Raw genomic sequence first — 17,828 nt, forward strand, 5'->3', positions numbered from 1 at the left:
ACGTTTTCACAAGACATCAGTATTAACTCAAGAAATCCGGAAATATAAAGAATTCACAACATTAAAGGCCACAAATGAAGTTGTGTGTAATAAAGTGGAATGACACGGGGAAAAAAGTATTGAAGGAAAGGGTGTTCTTGAAATTTGATCTTGTTTCTGAACACTATAACTGCTTTGAACAAGAGAGCTAGGCTGTAATAACGTGGACTATTTTACATGTAAAACACGTTGCATTACATTCGTCTTGCGGTCTAAAAACATCCGCATACGAATGATGTAAATTGGGACGAAGAGCGTCTCGTTAGCCATGACATTGTTAAACTAATCAGTGGGACACCTGCGCTTGTTTCTTTTAACGTTCATGTCTATGTCCGCTGCCGTGTGATCACCTGGATGTGCTGCTCCGGCTCTCACTGAACAAAGCAGACGCAGAGAGAGGTGTCTGAGAACCACTGGTTTAATGTAATGAATGAGGCTGTCCCACATCTATCCACCCCCAGAGCGAGCCCTCGCCCGAATACTAAACACGGACATGTGCCTCACACTCACTTCCTGTTTGCTGCATATATAAACATGCCATTTCCTCCTCACCTTTGCGAAGTATTGCTAGTTCATCTTCATTACCGAACCGTTTTCCATTGCCTGCCATGTTTGCGTCATGTTTTTACCATTGCCTTTTTTAAATTTTTTTTTTCTTTTTTTTTTTTTTTTTTAGAATTACTGATTCTTTGGATTATCCTTTGTTTTGTTTGCCTGGTTGGACAGTCTTTTGGGTTACAGAACTCAATCTGCCTGCCCCTCGACTACGTCTCACTGCTTACCGATTTGGATTGTTTGTTTGTGTATTTTCAGTCAAAGTTCCTGCACATGGATCCTAACACCGTTTCCATGGCCTGTTCATCACACTTAAGCTCCCCAAGAAAGTTTGCACAGGGGAAACAAGATATGCTGTCCAAAGGACCATGCACTTTTACATTGCCAGCAAGATGTACCAAGCCATGAATATTGTATACCTTATATACCACCTGTTCATTACCATACAAACAGCGATAATGCTCAACAAATGAAACCAAAAAGGAGTGAGTCAAATCATTCATTGCGTATCGGTTAATACATTATTACACACTGTATAAGGGTATAGTTTTATACGGTGTAGGATTATGCATTATTGCATGCTGTATAAGGGTATAGGCTTATAAGATATTAAAAGCATTAGACCTACTGTTTTCTTCCCCCTTACTGAAGATTACCGATATTAGTGACAGCACTGTGTCAGTCTGTACAACATATTGCAAAACAATTATCAGTTGATTAATACTAGTTATCCAATAGTTATTTAGCAAATTTAGCCTAAATTCTGATTTCTACTAAATAGGGAGAATATGTATTTTCAGTTTGAAAGTGGAGTAGGACTGGTCCAAAATTTTCCCCCAAACTTTTATTTCCTTCCCCTACTTTGGTAACAATCTTCAAAATTGGCTAAATAACATTATGAACATGTGAATTATTTTTCTTCATCAGCATGTAAAGACAATGTTTATATTTGATACTCTGATTTTATATATATATTTTTTAATTAAAATGTAATATGATTCATGTATAATGCACCTGCACCTCGGGTGAATATGATGGTTTCTGGTCAGGCTGAGTCTGACTAAACCATCTCAAGTGACATACATACTTGAAACAGAGCAAACTTTAATGAATGCTAACAGGATGGGGGTGAAAACTTTTACTCAACCCTCCTATCGGATGCCAGCAGGAACATTTCTCTTTGCTTTGTGTTTGTGTGTAGCTGTCTGTTTCCTTTTATTATTATTATTATTATTATTATTATTATTATTATTATTATTATATATTTTGTTAAAGTTCAAATTCAAACAATTTCCTTTCTCATTAGTCATCCAATTATGATGATTAAACAGAGAGTGAGTTTGTATTAACAGTTAATAAGCAATTAATTCGTTCATTAATTTTTACATTCATTTTAAGTTCATTCATTCCTCCAGTAAAATATCAGAGCGCTTCAAAGCGCCATCTAGAGGCGATTGAAGGCAAATACTGGAGCTGTGAATACTCTGTCGACTAGTGGAATATAGAAGGCAGAAGTGGAATATAGAATGTGTAAGTGTTCAGAAATAAAGTACTTGTTGTCTTGAGAACAGTTTGTTATTCTACAGTTACTGGTTACATTAACCGTGAGTTTGGACGAAACGAAAATTCAGACATGAATTTCCACAATCCTAATATTTTGAATTCAACAATCCGTCTTACTGAGTTGTACGATGTTGTATCATCAGAGGGAATTCGCACCGCACAATTCAAGACTGGTGTTTTGCTGCACGTGTGTACAAAAAGTAGGTGAGCTGGGCAGCCTGGCTGTCCAATTGGTTACTTGGTAAAACAAATGCTTGTTTTATGTGTAAATATTTTCTTGACTGCACAAATATCATGTAGCTACAATTCTAATGGGTGATTCAGGGGGAAAAAACTTTTCTGCTCACTTATGCTGTATGCTTATGCTTGACAATTTTTTTCAAGAGCAACAATAAGTTTTCATAAACGGTTTGTTTGTTTATTTATTTACTTTACTTACTTACTTACATTCTTACTGCTTACATGTAGTACTTAACATTGACTACATGATCAATCACATTGTGTGTAATATAACAATGGACAATGGTGCAATTTTAATATAAACAGTAATTAGATATTTACTGGTTAAAAATGGCCAATAGCAGGTGTAAATTTCAGTAAGAGCAGTGGATGGTAGATTTATCCCATTAATTAGTGAACAGAATGATACCACCCTTTTAGACAAGTTAGTTTGGACTCTGTTTTTTGTACTAAATGTATTTTCCTGGAGTATTCTTGTTTTTTTTATTCTTGTCATTTTTCTTTTACAGGATTGAGGACATATCCACACTACCCCAACATAGTTCCATGTAAGTTATTAATTTTTTGCCCTGCACTAATTGCTTAATACATTTTGAACTCGGCAGATTGTAACGTCTGTTTGAATCTACAGGTATCCATGCTGCAGGCGGTTACGTGGTGCATCACACAGGTATCTTTATTTTGTTCTGGAAAGTTATTTGTTAGAAAAAAAATTTATGCACTTATGACAGTACATCAATGTTACATAATCTTGCCTGCAGCTTTCACGATTGTGGCTGAGTGGGTGGAGGAGAACGTGCAGCTGAGTGACACCATATCTCAGGTTGTCCAGTGTGCTTTCAAAATTCTGGAAGTGTACAAATTCCACAGTCGACCTATCAAAATAGGTGCTTATTTAATTCTATATGCATAATTTAGCGTCTTTATATTTGATAGAATATTTACATGTTGTTCTTGTTTGTGGTAGCATTATCAGCTGGGACGTTCGCCAAAATGAGACTAGGAGATGAAGAGCATCAGGTTTGTGCTGTCATTGGCCCGGCTGTGGAAGAGATACGATCGGCTGAGGCGCTGCTCGACCATGGCGACTTCATTCTGTGCCCTGAAGCATGGCGGCACTGTGACAGACAAAACCTTACTGTCGAAAATATTGAAAATGAAGAAGCTGTCAAGGTTGGTCTTAAACCTCATCTAGCAGACTTTTCTGAAACTGTTATTTCCTCCGATTTGAACTTAATGATATAAATGTTGATACATCAGGTGCAATACAGCAAGGAACAGCAAAGTGTCTCGGTGGAAGACCGGCGCTGTTACAACGTTGACATCCATATGCCGAGTAAGCCACTTTTTTCACACAGCTTTTAATACGCAGATTTCTACTGTTACATAAATCAATTTAAATGTTTTCTTTAGGAAACCTGAAAAAAGCATACCTGTTAACAAATGTTGAGAGAGACCACGTCATCCGTAAGTTTATGATGCAAACAGCCCTGAACAAGGTGAGTACTATTTGAGGCAATAATGTATCGGAATCAGTATATTAGATGGTCATACAGTACATATTCTTAGTCAGAATTGGTCATTGGTGTAGGCAACATAGGCTCAGCGGTTTCATAAGACAGGCTTTGTGTTCTAACTGCATTGACACCAGATCTGTCCATGGAGAATCGTACTGAGTTCTTCATTTTTTTCCATTAGATACATGAAAACTGGCAATGGACAACCCTGCCAGACATATGGCCTGCCACCATCATGTTTGTGAATCTGCAATTCGTGCAGACTCGGACGGATCTGGGATTCAGTCGTCATAAAGGCAATGAAATTATTGCAGAGCAAATGTTCAGCTGCCGTGGGGAAATCTGCAACGTCTTCTTTTTTGACGAGGTAAGTTTTCCAAGTCTTAGTTACTACTGTCACAAATGGCAAGCGGATATGGATGCAAATGCAGAGAGAGAGTTTATTTAAGAAACACAGGCAAACAAATCCAAATGCGTAGGCAAGGTTGTAATCCAAAAACAAGCATAGTGGTGCAATGCGATGTGCAAACCATACAGCCAGGGCAAAACTGGATCACTAAAACCAGGGAGAGGGCAATCAAAACCAGAATAGCAATAAACAGTCAGTACCTTGGTAAGTCAGGTACAAACACTGTTGACTCATATAATGTGAAACAAATTGTCATAGACTCCAGCTTCACAAGTTGTGGCTTTACTGACAACCATATATGCTGCATCTGACAGCTATACTGAACATACTGACTCCCGGGGGGCAGGGTGACTGCAGACCCTGTGGGAACATACACTTACAGTGATGTCACACATATTGATGTGCTACAAACACACTGAGTGTTACTTTGCAATGAGAATGTGAATCGGAGTCCCTTAAATACTGTGAGGTATGATTGTTCTCAGGTGTGCGATTGTTGGGAAGTGTAGTCCATTGCGGCCATATCTGTTGGCCGTGATGTGTTCTGGGAAACAAAGTTCTCTGTGGCTGTAGGAGTTTTCCTGACAGAAGCCCTCCCTGAAGGGCTCAATCTGGGAGCACTGTTCTTTCTATACCTCCCCCTCAGGCAAGACTCTGGGAGCTTTGGGTGTCTGACGTGGTATTATTGGCATAGGTTGTTGTGAGGCAAGGATGTTGTGAGCTGGGATCCAGCAATGTTCCTCAGGGTCAAACCCCTCCCATTTGTTGAGGTACTCAAGTTTGCTGTTTCTGCGGCAGGAGTTGAGTATGGCCATAGCCCGGTAAGCTGGTTGACCTTCAATCTCAAGTGGTTCTGGTGGAGTTGTTGAGGGAATGTCAGTGGTCCCTACACGATGGGTTTCAGACCTGAGACATGATAAGATGGTGCAATACGGCAATGTTGTGGTAGGTTGAGTTTGTACGTGACTTTGGTAACGCTTCAAGATTTTGTAGAGACCCAACGTGCCTAAGTCTATGGTAGCTAGCCAGACGTGATCCCTTGGTGAATAACGTTTCTCCACTGAGTTGGTTGGCATTTGTCTTGTTGATCTGTGCCAACTTTTCTAGGCATTGGTGTGTACTCTCTCATACCTGTTCACTCTGCTTTAAACCACTCATCAGTGGCTGGAGAGTTGGTGGGGTTAGCGTTCCAGGGACATGGGGGTGGTGGTAACCAAACATGCACTGGAATGCTGTGAGTTGCATAGCTGAATGTCTCTGTCAGTTCTGGACATATTCTGGCCATGGGAGGAACTGGGCTTAGTCTCCTTGATTTTGGGCACAGAACATTCAGAGAAAACAACTTATCTCCTGATTAACCCTCTTCACATGTCCATTAGCCTGTGTGTGATAGACCGACGTTAGGCTTATGGTTACCCCAGTTTGTGTGTGCCTCAGTCGCGGACTACTGCAGGACACCATAATATCAAAACAAATGGTTGAACAGTAGTACAGCTGTGGCAAAGGCTGTGGGTTAGCCATGCAAAGGAATAAGGTTTCGAGACTCTGGGAGATCAGTGATGAAGTCCACTGCCAGATGGTACCAAGGACATTGTGGCATAGGTAAAGGTAAAAGTGTACCTGCAGGTAGAGGACGAGGGACTTTGGCTTGGACACAGGCTGTGTTTGATGAGACAAAGCGTTGCACATCTGCTAACCTATTTGGCCACCAGTACTTGCAGAGCTTTACAGCCAGTAGCTCACATTTTCCAATGTCATGGTTCTGCTCTGTGGGGGATAACTTTTTGGACAAAAATGCCACTGGATGCACTGTAGCTTGATCGATGGTTATTCCTTCAGGACTAATGATTTACCCCAGGAATTAGATTTTCTGTTTGTGAAATTCTCATTTATCTCCCTTGACATACAACTGGTTGTGCAACAGGCACTAGAGGACTTGGTGGACATACTTGCGTTTTGAGCGAAGGAGAGTATTTTAGGATGTCATCAATTTAGGCAATGATAAATCTTCCCAGCATAACCATAGGACTTCCTTTCTGTGACAATGGAACACCGAAGGGGTGCTGTCATGGAGATGGAAGCAAGTGCAGGTATGCAGATCAATGTCAATCATCCAAAGGGGAAAGGCAAAATTCGTGGTCGTTAAACAGGCAGCAGTCAGGCGATCAGGCAAACAAACAAAACTAGGCAAGACAGAAAATCAGGGTCGAGAGCAGAAACAATGGACAAAGTCACTTTGGCAAAACACGATGAAAAGGCTTGGAGAACGGCAGAGAACCAGTCAACCGAACGTTTACTTCGCACCGTCTGAATGCTCCCAAAGTCTCCTTTATTCTGAGTGCATGTGTGTGTGTGATTGGGTGCAGGTGTGTGTGGTTAGAACTCCGGGGAAGGCGAGCGCGTGTGAAGTGTAGTCCTCAGTGGCCATGTATGTAGTTTGCGGTGCCTCCTGGGAAACTGAGTTATGGTTTGGCTGTGATATGACAGGTGCCATATGGCATGATGCAATATTCAGAGTGGCCAGAGGTGCCGATAAAGGCCATCTTCCTCTTATCTTCCTCCTGGCTCCATATCAGATTATATGCATTTTTGAGGTCAAGCTTAGTGAATATATTTGCCGGGCCCAGCCGGAAGAAGTGATCTAATTTCCCACAGTAGAAACATTGTTGCTCTCTGCGGCACAGCTGCATGGGTTTGGAGGCACTGCTTGGTCTTACCAGGAACTCGTTTCTACGTGCAATTGGCTGGTTTAAAAGCAGGTGGTCCAGGCAACTGGGCAAGTCGATGAGAAAATCAAGAGTCAGCTTCTCATCGCTACAGGTCAGGACGTCGACGTTCAAACCCCACTGGAAAACAGCTTTCAGAGCCGGATTATTCCACTTGTTGCCGGCTGCAAGTGTGGGGAACTCAAGAGTACTGATACTCAGCCATGTGCCTAGGTCACGTTGAGCAGCTGTTCCCTGATTTCCTTTCCCTCTGATGCACGCTGGAAGAGCTTTATGAACCTGTCGTACGAATTCAGCTGATCACCTAATTGATACCACATCGCCGTGACCCAATCTTTTAGGGGGCCGAGGAAGGCGGTTATCTTCTGCTGGTCCATCAGCCCCTTATTTACTGTCGAAATAGAGGGAACACTATAGCAGAAAGCCTTTTCTTGTGCATACTTGTCCGGTTGAGGGATTAGTAAGCTAGCAGCTAGTGAGTGGCGAGGGTCTGCGAGAGTATGCTAACCCTTGCATCGAGATCCACCAGATGTTGTCGGTGCTTACCCATCAGTTGACCTTGAGCTGCTACTGACGGTCGTTCTGGGAAACAGAACAGTGGCTGTGGGAGTTTTCCTGACAAATACATTATAAGTAAAACAAGATCCCCTTGCTTCTTGAGACAGTAGCAGACATTTAGCTGGGTTCACAGTTGATAGTCTTACAGAGTTTAATGGAAAAGTAACATATACGTTTTGACCTTCAGAGCAAACCCAGACACCTGCAGTTTTTACCACTGTAAAGCTGAATCAGAACATCAGACTCAATAATTTCTCTGGATCTGTCATGTGTTTTCAGGGCTGTATCTTTGTGTGTGCTGTTGGCTTACCTGGGGATAAGAGACAGGATAAGACTGCTCAAGCACTGCAGGCTGCCTACCGGATACATGAGACGTGCCGCAAAGAAATCGACAGTGTTTTGTAAGTCACAGCATGGAGTGTTCCAAACAAACTCCTCGTTATCATTTTACACACTTACCCACATGGAGCATTTTGACTAGTCCTGTTTGTGTCCTATAGGAGTATCTCTATAGGTGTAGCTACAGGAAGAGTCTTGTACGAGTTTGAGCAGACTCCTTTGAGAAAAGAATACAGAGGTAAGGAGTGTTTTCCTACACAGTGTTACTTTAATGTTTAGTAAATATTAATATTTTGTTAACTATTAACAGTGTCCGGAGAGAAAGTGTACCTGGCTGCAGACTTGTCGATGGACTACCCGGGGATTGTGTCATGTGATGTAGCGACCAAACTTTACTCCATGCTGCCTCTTTCAACCTTAGTGCCTCAAGGGAGGATCAGTCAGCTTGAGAATGTGTGCTATCGTGACGATGTAAATCAGATGTAAATGCTTTCAGTTCTATTTTTTTTCTTTTTTTGCAGTATTGTAGTTTTTTGAAGTGATTAAAATCATCTGAACACAATGAGTGACAACCAATACATAAGTGGAATACTTAACAGTAATCTGAGGAACTGGAACTGTATTACAGGCTTGCTAATAAAGCTGCAGTATCATCCGGGGGGATAGATGGCAGGCGATTGGGTGAGTGTTTAACATTCATCAATGAAGCACATTCCTTTATTGTAAACAAATCTTACCTCAGCAATGCACTTATTACTTTTGTTAAATCTTGTCTAGCTTTAGCTAACATGCAGACAATGGAGCCACTTGAGGAGATGGTGGTGAAATATGCCTCTGCTATTGGCTACACCTTCACCATTGAGATGCTGAAGCACATGCTGCCTCATATGAGGGAACATGAGCTCACAATCCCCCTAAGATCACTGTTTAGAGCGGGCATCTTCAAGTGTGCCTCAAAGCCCAGGAACGTCTCATTAACCCAGACCTGTTACTGTGAGAACATCTGCAAAGGTAAGAGATTATAAGTCTCTCTCTCTTTCTCTCAATGTACTTCATTGATTCATTCTTAAGAAAACATAAGGATTGTTGAATTAACACAGTGGTAAAAGTATTTTTGATAGCACTGGATAAAATATTTACGTTTCCAAAGCATCCAAAGCATGGCACAGTTTTGAGCAAATAAAGAATTGTTGTTAATCCTGAGCATCAGCAAGAAATCCTTGTGATTGTAATCATTTAATAACGCTAGATATAACTGTTGTGTAATACTGTACAGTGCTGACACTTAAACTGTTTCTCTCTCAGAGTACACTTGGGTCTCAATGGATCCTGTGTGGACGTGTCGGCAGATGAGTTTCTGCAACAATGATGAAATGGAGATGGTACATAAGCTGACAGAGAGGAATAAGGGCCTACTTTGTTTGAGCCACATGACATGTGCAAACTACCTGGAGAAAAAGACCTACCGCTGCAGCAAGTGCGATGACAGGAGTTTCATATTTGAACACAAAAGAGCCACAGATGACAGTAGCGAGCATCTCCAGGAGATCTACAAGGCAATACGGCCTTATGAGATCTTTCGTAGCCAAGGTCAGAGAATGAAATCTTCTTGACTTCCATTCTAGCGCCTGACCCATACGAACATATATTAAAGGCTTAAACCTTTAGATTGTTTACAGTGTTGGCCAATATCATTTTCTATGGTCAGAAATGAAACAGATGTCAGTTGTTTAACAAGAAAGATTCTCAGTCAGTTTCTCAATCTCATATAATATAACTTGCATTATATAAACATAATAATGATTTCATTGTTTCAGAATGAATAAGTGATTCATTGAAGTTGTTCAATAAAGGCATCACATTTACGGATGTGGTTTCCCATAGAATATTTAAAGATTTTCACCAATACTGATCATTTTGTTGAACCGTATCAACCACATCAGCCAGTTTTATCAGCAAGCCAATTAAATGGTCAGGTCCTATTCTGAACAAACTCTTATTCAGTACCGTTCTAAACATGCAAATATACTGTAGACATACACACACACACACACACACACACACACACACACACACACACACACATAATCCACAGTGTGGAGGTCTGTATGTTTGTAAATACTGATGAGGAAAAAAAGTGTAGACATTGTAAAACCACATACACAGGATATCACACAGCATTAGTATGTTTAGTGAGTTTTTTTTCTGTGTGTAGGCATTCGCTCTCGAAATCAGGTCTACCCAACTGAAAGAAATTGGTGAGGATACATTGAGCGCATTCATATAGACAAAACATTTATTATAGAGATGTGATAGTGATTCAGAGCTTATGTACAGATGCTGATAAATCTGATGGGTGCATTGCTGTAATGTAACCTCACCATATACAGGAAGTAACATTGCTTGTGTATTATGCAGTAATGATACAGAGAACATCCTGGCCAAGGTGAATTCAGTACCGATGGAAGTGCGTGATAGGATGACTGCAGGCAGCTGCGAGTGTGCTCAGCTAGTGGAGACAGTACTCATCCCTAGAGTGAGACACTGGAGGTTTGCAGGAGACGTGCCCAGGACATTTTACTACCTGGTGGAGAGTGCAGCCGCCTGTGTATATCTTCAGAATGATCCTAGGGTATGTGTGTAGTCTAGCTGCTTATTTAACTGTATAACTGCCCCCTGTTGTGATCATTGCTCATGACTGTGAGAAAGTGTGTCTTGTTGCAGGCGTTGGAGTATTTGACTGAGGCCAGGTCCATTCTGGAAAATTTAAAAGGAGGGAGGTCTGCATTTCCGTCAGCAGATCCTGGAGAAGTGAAAATCTGTGAATTTCAGCAAGCATTTATGCATCGGCTCACAGGAGAGGTATGTAAAGACTCAGGTATTCAAGACTCAAATACAAATCCAAAGTGCAAATATAACTTGTCAAAGACAAACAGGTCACATCTTCATTATGTCTTAATTTCTCCCAGATTCTGTTTAAAGCAGGGAAAATTCTGGAGGCAGAAGAGAATTTTAAGAAAGCCTTGAAGATCCTGAACTGCAAACTGCCTCGCAGTTCTGTTGCACAATCCTTTAAGCTCATATACGAGAAGATGAAGAAACTCCATTACCGGTCCAAACAGTTCCAGATCCCAGAGTATGAGTCTATTGTTCATGTTATCATTGAACAAGAAATTAATACTGTCAGAATGCAGAAAGTTTTATAAGATGATTGTGTGTGTAGGAAAAGAAAGCTGGACCGTCTGCAGGAATGCATTGATTGTCTGTCTTTCCTGTGGCAAATCGGCTGCATGTGTGGCCAGCTCAGGAGTGCATCGCTGGCCATCACCTTGGAAATCAATCTTGCCTTCCAGAGCGCCAATCCGTTCAAGGTCAGTGTCAAAGTTCAACAGGATTAAGACATGTGGACATGAGTCCGATTTTAAGTGTGATTCCACAGATTAATCACAGAAAAATAGAGAAAGGTGAATTAGAGCAGAGAAAGAGTCTAATTAAAAGTGTGATCAATCATATTTAATGGAGGACATGCTTTTTGTAATATTTGCTTTTAGTTAATGTCAGTCACTTATTATACCTTTAATGTATGGACCTAGATTATTAAACACAGATCCCAGACAGCCATGATCTTTTAAAGATTTGTGCTTTCCTTCAGGTTTGTTAAAGAATGTCTTGTGGCCATTTATGACTAGATTGTGATGCCAATGACACAGAACAAGATTAACAAGTCATGTTTGTTGTATCTGCAGATCCTCTGCTCCGCCATTGACTATCTCAAGTACAGTCAGTTTATAGGCGAGGAGAGTGAGTGCAAGCGTCTCGAAGCCTTCCTGTGCAGGACTTGTGCCAGCCTGTCAGACCATCCTGAGGGACGGAGGCTGATCAGCCACTTGACTCCAACCCTTCCCGCCGTTAAAATGTGCACAGGGGACCTGGAGCAGTCCATCGAGTGCAGTAAGTAGACACGTCCTTCTTAAAGGCTCAGTTTCCTAATGTGCATATGAAATAACAAGACTGAGTTTCTGGTGGCATGCGTTCGACAATTATTTGAGCTCAGAAGCTGGGTGAAGTTCTGAACAGACCCGGTTTGGACATGAGGACAACAGTTGCATTACATCTTCCTCTGCTCCTCACTGACAGGTGGGTGTGGGTTGATGTTGCTTCAGTTATTGCTTGAAACAATTATACCTGATGATGCAGCACATGTGACTGTGTGTATGTGTCAATGTGTACAGATACAGCGAGAGTGTGATTTTGTATTTTAAATACATATTTCAGACCCATGTATCATAAGTACAGCCCATCCCTGTCCATGGTCAAACCTTACTACTTTAACGGTTAGTTATGTTTATGGATAAACAGTAAACCGACCTTAAAATAATTATCTGAAACATCCTCTAACATGAACAGTTTTGACCTTGTTTGGTTCAGGAATTGCATTCAGACCATTCGAGGAATGTTTGGCTTTTATGGAAGAGTCTCGGCCAGATGTGAACCTAGAAGCTGAAAAGAGTCTGATGCTGCATCTTTACTCTGCAGTGGCTCTGTGGTGAGAAGTTACTCTCAGTTACATGTAAGATAGCATTCAGGATATGCGTAAGACCAAAATACTGATTCTGTAAGTTTGTGTGTGTGTGTGTTCAGGTATGCACGGCTGGCAAATTGGGAAAAGTTTGCAGTCCTCTTTGATAAGGCGTATAATGTTTATGCTCAGATTCCAACCTCCACTGAGTCCATCAGTGGTGTGGTCGTGCTCCTGGAGTGCAGTGTCCTTCTTTTCAGGAAAGAACTGACTGAATGCAACCGTCAAAGAAGTATTACCTTAAAAGAACACAAAAGGTTTTTTTTAAAGCTTTAATTCAGATTTTTAAAAATGTGTGGTATCAGAACTGAGACAAAAACAGATAATAGTCTTTTAATGTGAACCTGTATGGAGAGTTTTGTTAACTTGGTCTACTTGTGTGTGTGTGTGTATATATATATATATATCTATATCTTGTGGTGAGACACAAAAAAAGAACACTAAACCAAAAAAAGTAATAAAAGCACTGGAGTTTTAAGCCTGTCTCTGTCTTCCTTCTGCTTGGTCCACTTCAAAGCTGTCACAAGAGCTTTATTAAGGAATATAAGCAGACAAATCCAAAATGTGAAACAATAATGTGGTCACAAACAGGCAAAGGTCAAGCACTCGGAAAACGGGCATGAACGAGGCTAAACTAGAATCAAAATCAGGAACACGGAAACATGAAACACAAGTAACACTTACACACAATACTTGACTTGGCTCATTCAGGCAGAAAGTAGGCTGTGGGTTGGCAACAGGCTCGCTGGGGTCATATGGCTGGGCTAGGACATGAGTGTTATAGTTCTTAGGCAGTATCCAGGCTTGGGACGTCGTGTCTTCATGGCAGCAAAGAGGTGGAGCGACCTCCTCAGTGGACAGGACAGAGTGAAGTCCTCAAAGGAGGGGGAAAGTGGAGCGACGTCCTTGGCCGAGCATAGAGGCAGAATGACGTCCTCAGCGGAGCATGGAGGTAGAACAACGTCCTCGGCGGAGCATGGAGGTAGAACAACGTCCTCAGTGGAACAGGAAGGCGGAACGACATCCTCAGTGGAACAGGAAGGCAGAGAGATGTCCTCAGTGGAACAGGGAAGCTGAGCATCGTTCTTTGTAGATTCTGCATGCTAAATCTGGTTGGCTGTGTGGCTCACTCAGACGTGAGCATAACTTGGTTGACCGTACAGTATCAGACTCAGACAGGAACATGGCTTGAGAGGCTGTCTCATCAACCTTGGACAGGAGCATGGCTTGGGAGGACGACTCGTCAACCTCGGACAGGACCATGGCTTGGGAGGTCACCTCATCGGCCTCGGACAGGAACGTGGCTTGGGAGGCTGTCTCCATGACCTAGGACAGGAACGTGGCTTGGGAGGCCGTCTCATCGACCTCAGACAGGAACCCGGTGGGTGAGACCCCCCTCCTGGCTCTCAGGCTGGAGCTCTGTCAGTAAGATCACCTCTTGGGTCTCGGACTGGAGCTCTGGAGGTGAGGATCATTGGGATATGCTGCTCCGGCTCTCGCTGAACAGAGCAGACGCAGAGAGAGGTATGAGTGCAGAGGGAAAGCAAGACCTTGCGCTTGCAGGACAGTACTGGCGATTTGGAAAGTCGCTAAGGTTTGTCCAACAAGTCGATAGATTTGTTGTTAGGCACTTTTTTTTGGATATATGTTGTGGGTCGTGCTGAAATGTGCAATTCCTTTTCATCAGCAGCTTACTAGCAGACACCTAAAGGTTTTGCACTTAAATCAACTGATATTTATAGCTATTCATGATTCCCTCCACCTTGATAGAAAAACAGCCCTAAAGCATGATGCCACCACCATGCTTCACCGTAGGTACACAGCAAAATCCCCAGTGTTGATTTAATACCCAGACTGTTGAATTTGCACCCTACAGTGTTTATATAAGTCCACTGGACACAATGAACACACTGGGTTTTAATTCAACACTAGGGGTTTTACTGTGTATGGTGTTCTTTCAGTGATGTGCTTTTTTTTTGCACCAAACATAACTTTTGGAATTATGGAATTGGTCTCATCAGACCATAAGACATTTTGCCACATGGTTTGGGGGTGATTTTGTTGAGCTTGGATGTTTTTTGTGAGAAAGGGTTTCCATCTAGCCACCCTACCCCATAGCCCAGACGTGAAGAATATGAGAGATTGTTGTGACATGCAGAGAGTAATCTGTACTTGTCAGATATTCCTGCAGCTCCTTTAATGTTGCCGTGGGTCTCTTGGCAGCCTCCCTGGTGAGTTTTTGTCTTTTCCTTTTGGAGGGACGTCCTGTTCTTGGTGATGTCACTTTGGTGCTCCATTTGCTCTGTTTGTTGATGATGGCCTACACGGTGTTCCATGATAAATCTAATGTTTTGGAAATTCTTTTATACCCCTTTCCTGATTGATACCTTTCAACAACGAGATACCCTGCATGCTTTGTAAGCTCTCTGTGGACAATGGCTTCAGCTGCCAGATGAAACCACGAAGATGTGAAGAAAATCCTACAGAAACAGCTGCTCTTTATTTGGGGTTAATCAGAATAATTTCATTGATGACAGATCTAAGAAAGATATGACATATATTGTGACTTTTTAATTTTTCCTGTTTTTCCCTAAAATGTTTCTGATTGAGGAGTAAGAAGAAGAGAAGTCGTCGTCAAGTAACAAATTAGCAAATGTTTTACATTGTTAGACTCTTTGGAAAACAGTTTGAATGTGGTCAAGAAGACCACACTAGTTTTTGTTTTTAGCTTTATGGTTGGAAAATGAAAACAGTGAATGACTAGCCTACTTACACATCTATGTCATTTCTAAATGCTCCACCTGATATGTGAGGACTACTGTTTAAATGAAAGTAGGCTTCTTAATGCCAACAGCTCGTGTTTTCAAATACAACACATTTTATTCTTGCATATTAATGCACAGGGAATATTTTGCGGCTAGGTGTAATGTAGATGTGAGTGACAGACCAATAAAGTAGGTTTACAGTAAAATACATTGTCAGAATTTTATTTTCGCTTTCTGAGTTGCTTCATTGAGGAGCATCAGTTGCTACCAAGCACAATATCAAATGTTACAGTGTAAGCATATTGTGTGTGTGTGTGTGTGTGTGTGTGTGAGAGAGAGAGAGAGAGAGAGAGAGAGAGAGAGAGAAAGAAAGATGATGAATATGTAATAGGTGTCTGGTTGAGTAGGTGTGCTCTCTTCTTCTCTTTGGTATATAAAAACACAGAGATTTGTTTCTGTCCATTTGATCTTATTGATTTTGCCACTGAGGCTAGTTTTATTTTGTTGAGCCACAAGAAATGTCTGATAGAGACCACTCATTTTTCAAGATGGAAAGAGAACTCCATTTTCTCTGCTGATACCATCCTATGTATGTATGTAGGAAATACAAGAAAAAACTCTTTGATGGCAACATTGGAGTATAATGAAGGAATTCCTCTTTACTTTCTCAACAAAACAGCAGACATTCCCTTTTCTCTCCAACCTTGGGTGCAGCACAAAACTCGAATTGATTCCTGGCTGATTCCATGTCCTTCACCCCATTTGTATCAATGGATATCAAGTCCGCCATTCTTAGAGGAATCAAGGAATGAGAGGACAAGAGGCTTTCGGATCAGTGATACACAACTGCTTCCTGTGTGGAAATAATTTCCAGCGGTTCTATCCTCATTTCCTTTTCTTGCATCCTTTTTTTTCTCTTCCTCAGACAAAGGAACTAAGAAGCAAGATAAGATAGCAAGATGCTTTCAGGTGAATCAGGCTATATCAAGCCAATGACTCAAGCACTTAAGGCAGACACGACAACGTGACAACAAGACAACGTCTCCAGGGAATCTACAGGGTGTCCCAAAAGTCTCCAAACAGGGGACTATGTATGCCAGCACCATGTCGGTTGCACCTTCATCAGTGGATATTCATGGATCTCCATGGTTGGTTTGCAACACTTCCAGTCTTTTTGAATTTGATAATAAGTTTGGCAACAGTGCCGTGTGTGATGTGCTTGCAATGTTTCCTGTTAAAGTCCATCACAACCTTGCGACAGCTTCCTGATCCAGCCATGAGAATGATTTCAATACATTCTTCTTTTGTCAGGCATTCTTAAAGGCTATTTGAAATATATATATATATATATATATATATATATATATATATATATATATATATATATATATATATATATATATATATATATATGTGTATATATATATATATATATATATATATATATATATATATATATATATATGTGTATGTGTATATATGCATGTGTGTGTGTGTGTGTGTGTATATATATGTATGTGTGTGTGTATGTGTATATATATATATATATATATATATATATATATATATATATATATATATATATATAATATAATGTGTGTGTGTATATATATGTAGTAACTATGGATGTCACGAGAACCGATACTTCAGTACCAAGTCGGTACCAACATTCTTAATGTGTGACAGTACTGTACTTGTTTTTCTGCACTAGCACTGGAACGGATTGTAACGGAGGTACTGAGGTTGCAGTTCTTCCGGACCTGATGGGGGCAGCAAATATGCGCGAGTGTTTTAGTCTGTCCACAAGTGGTGAAGAAGAAGAAAAACGCCTACAAGCACACAGGGGAAAAACTACAGAAGATTAGCTTAGCTTAACAAGTTTAGCTCCGCCCTGACTTGTTGAGAGGAAAAGATACTCTCTTTGCCAGTATCAGCCAGAGGAGGATGTCCTCCAGGAGAGTTTTTAATTGAATTTTTTTAATTTTATTTTTATACCACACCGTGGTATCGACTTTGGTATCGGTGCCGACTACTAGATTTTTGGTATTGTGACATCCCTAATAGTAACGAAGTATAAAACATTTTGGAAGACATTTTGCTAAAAAGTGTTATTTTCCCCTACGTCTGGAGACTTTTGGGACACCCTGTAGTTGGATGCGATCACCACAAAGCTTAAATCAAGACCATATGTGTAGTTGAAAGCATTACTAGTAGACAGTTTGACGCCAAGGTGTACTATTTCTGCAGTGATAGCTTGCTGTTAAGAGCAGATTTGATTTCAGGAGTCTCGGGGACTCTTTATGGCTACTTTCTTCTGGATGGTGGCTGGAAGTGAAGGATAAGAGTGGATGAGGCTGTAACACTGGCAAGGGAGTCAGTTTATAGAGGCGCTCACGGGGATGCATATTCCGAGAACAACATGGACCAGTTTGATTTTACTACCTGAGGATGGAGTTGCAGAAGAAAATTATGCAGCTAAGAAAGAATAAAAAAAAAGAAAGAAGATGGAGGGAGGAAATCGGCTTAAAGGAAAACTCT

General features: G+C 41.2%; 1 protein-coding gene across 1 annotated transcript; it reads left to right on the forward strand.

The window, feature by feature from the left end:
• The first annotated feature begins 2,143 nt into the window (after nucleotides 1-2,143).
• LOC128609643 (adenylate cyclase type 10-like) lies at nucleotides 2,144-17,383 on the forward strand. Its single transcript, XM_053628282.1, has 25 exons — nucleotides 2,144-2,357; nucleotides 2,907-2,945; nucleotides 3,029-3,067; nucleotides 3,159-3,284; nucleotides 3,365-3,570; nucleotides 3,658-3,733; nucleotides 3,811-3,896; nucleotides 4,096-4,281; nucleotides 7,887-8,008; nucleotides 8,108-8,184; nucleotides 8,257-8,428; nucleotides 8,575-8,627; nucleotides 8,724-8,957; nucleotides 9,252-9,536; nucleotides 10,162-10,204; nucleotides 10,365-10,578; nucleotides 10,671-10,808; nucleotides 10,916-11,082; nucleotides 11,170-11,317; nucleotides 11,693-11,897; nucleotides 11,996-12,083; nucleotides 12,222-12,280; nucleotides 12,375-12,492; nucleotides 12,588-12,782; nucleotides 17,002-17,383. The coding sequence occupies exons 1-25, from the start codon at nucleotides 2,228-2,230 to the stop codon at nucleotides 17,153-17,155; spliced, it is 3,360 nt and encodes a 1,119-aa protein (XP_053484257.1). The 5' UTR covers nucleotides 2,144-2,227; the 3' UTR covers nucleotides 17,156-17,383.
• Nucleotides 17,384-17,828: the final 445 nt, after the last annotated feature.

The sequence above is a fragment of the Ictalurus furcatus genome, chromosome 7 (genome assembly GCF_023375685.1).
Source record: "Ictalurus furcatus strain D&B chromosome 7, Billie_1.0, whole genome shotgun sequence".
NCBI classification, from domain to species: Eukaryota; Metazoa; Chordata; class Actinopteri; order Siluriformes; family Ictaluridae; genus Ictalurus; species Ictalurus furcatus.

Excerpts from the sequence above, each read along its gene's own strand:
- LOC128609643 (XM_053628282.1), top strand. The coding sequence starts at position 2,228 with ATGAATTTCCACAATCCTAATATTTTGAATTCAACAATCCGTCTTACT. Across the intron at positions 3,734-3,810 it reads CGTTGACATCCATATGCCGA|GAAACCTGAAAAAAGCATAC; the intron begins GTAAGCCACTTT and ends TGTTTTCTTTAG. Across the intron at positions 8,628-8,723 it reads GATAGATGGCAGGCGATTGG|CTTTAGCTAACATGCAGACA; the intron begins GTGAGTGTTTAA and ends AATCTTGTCTAG.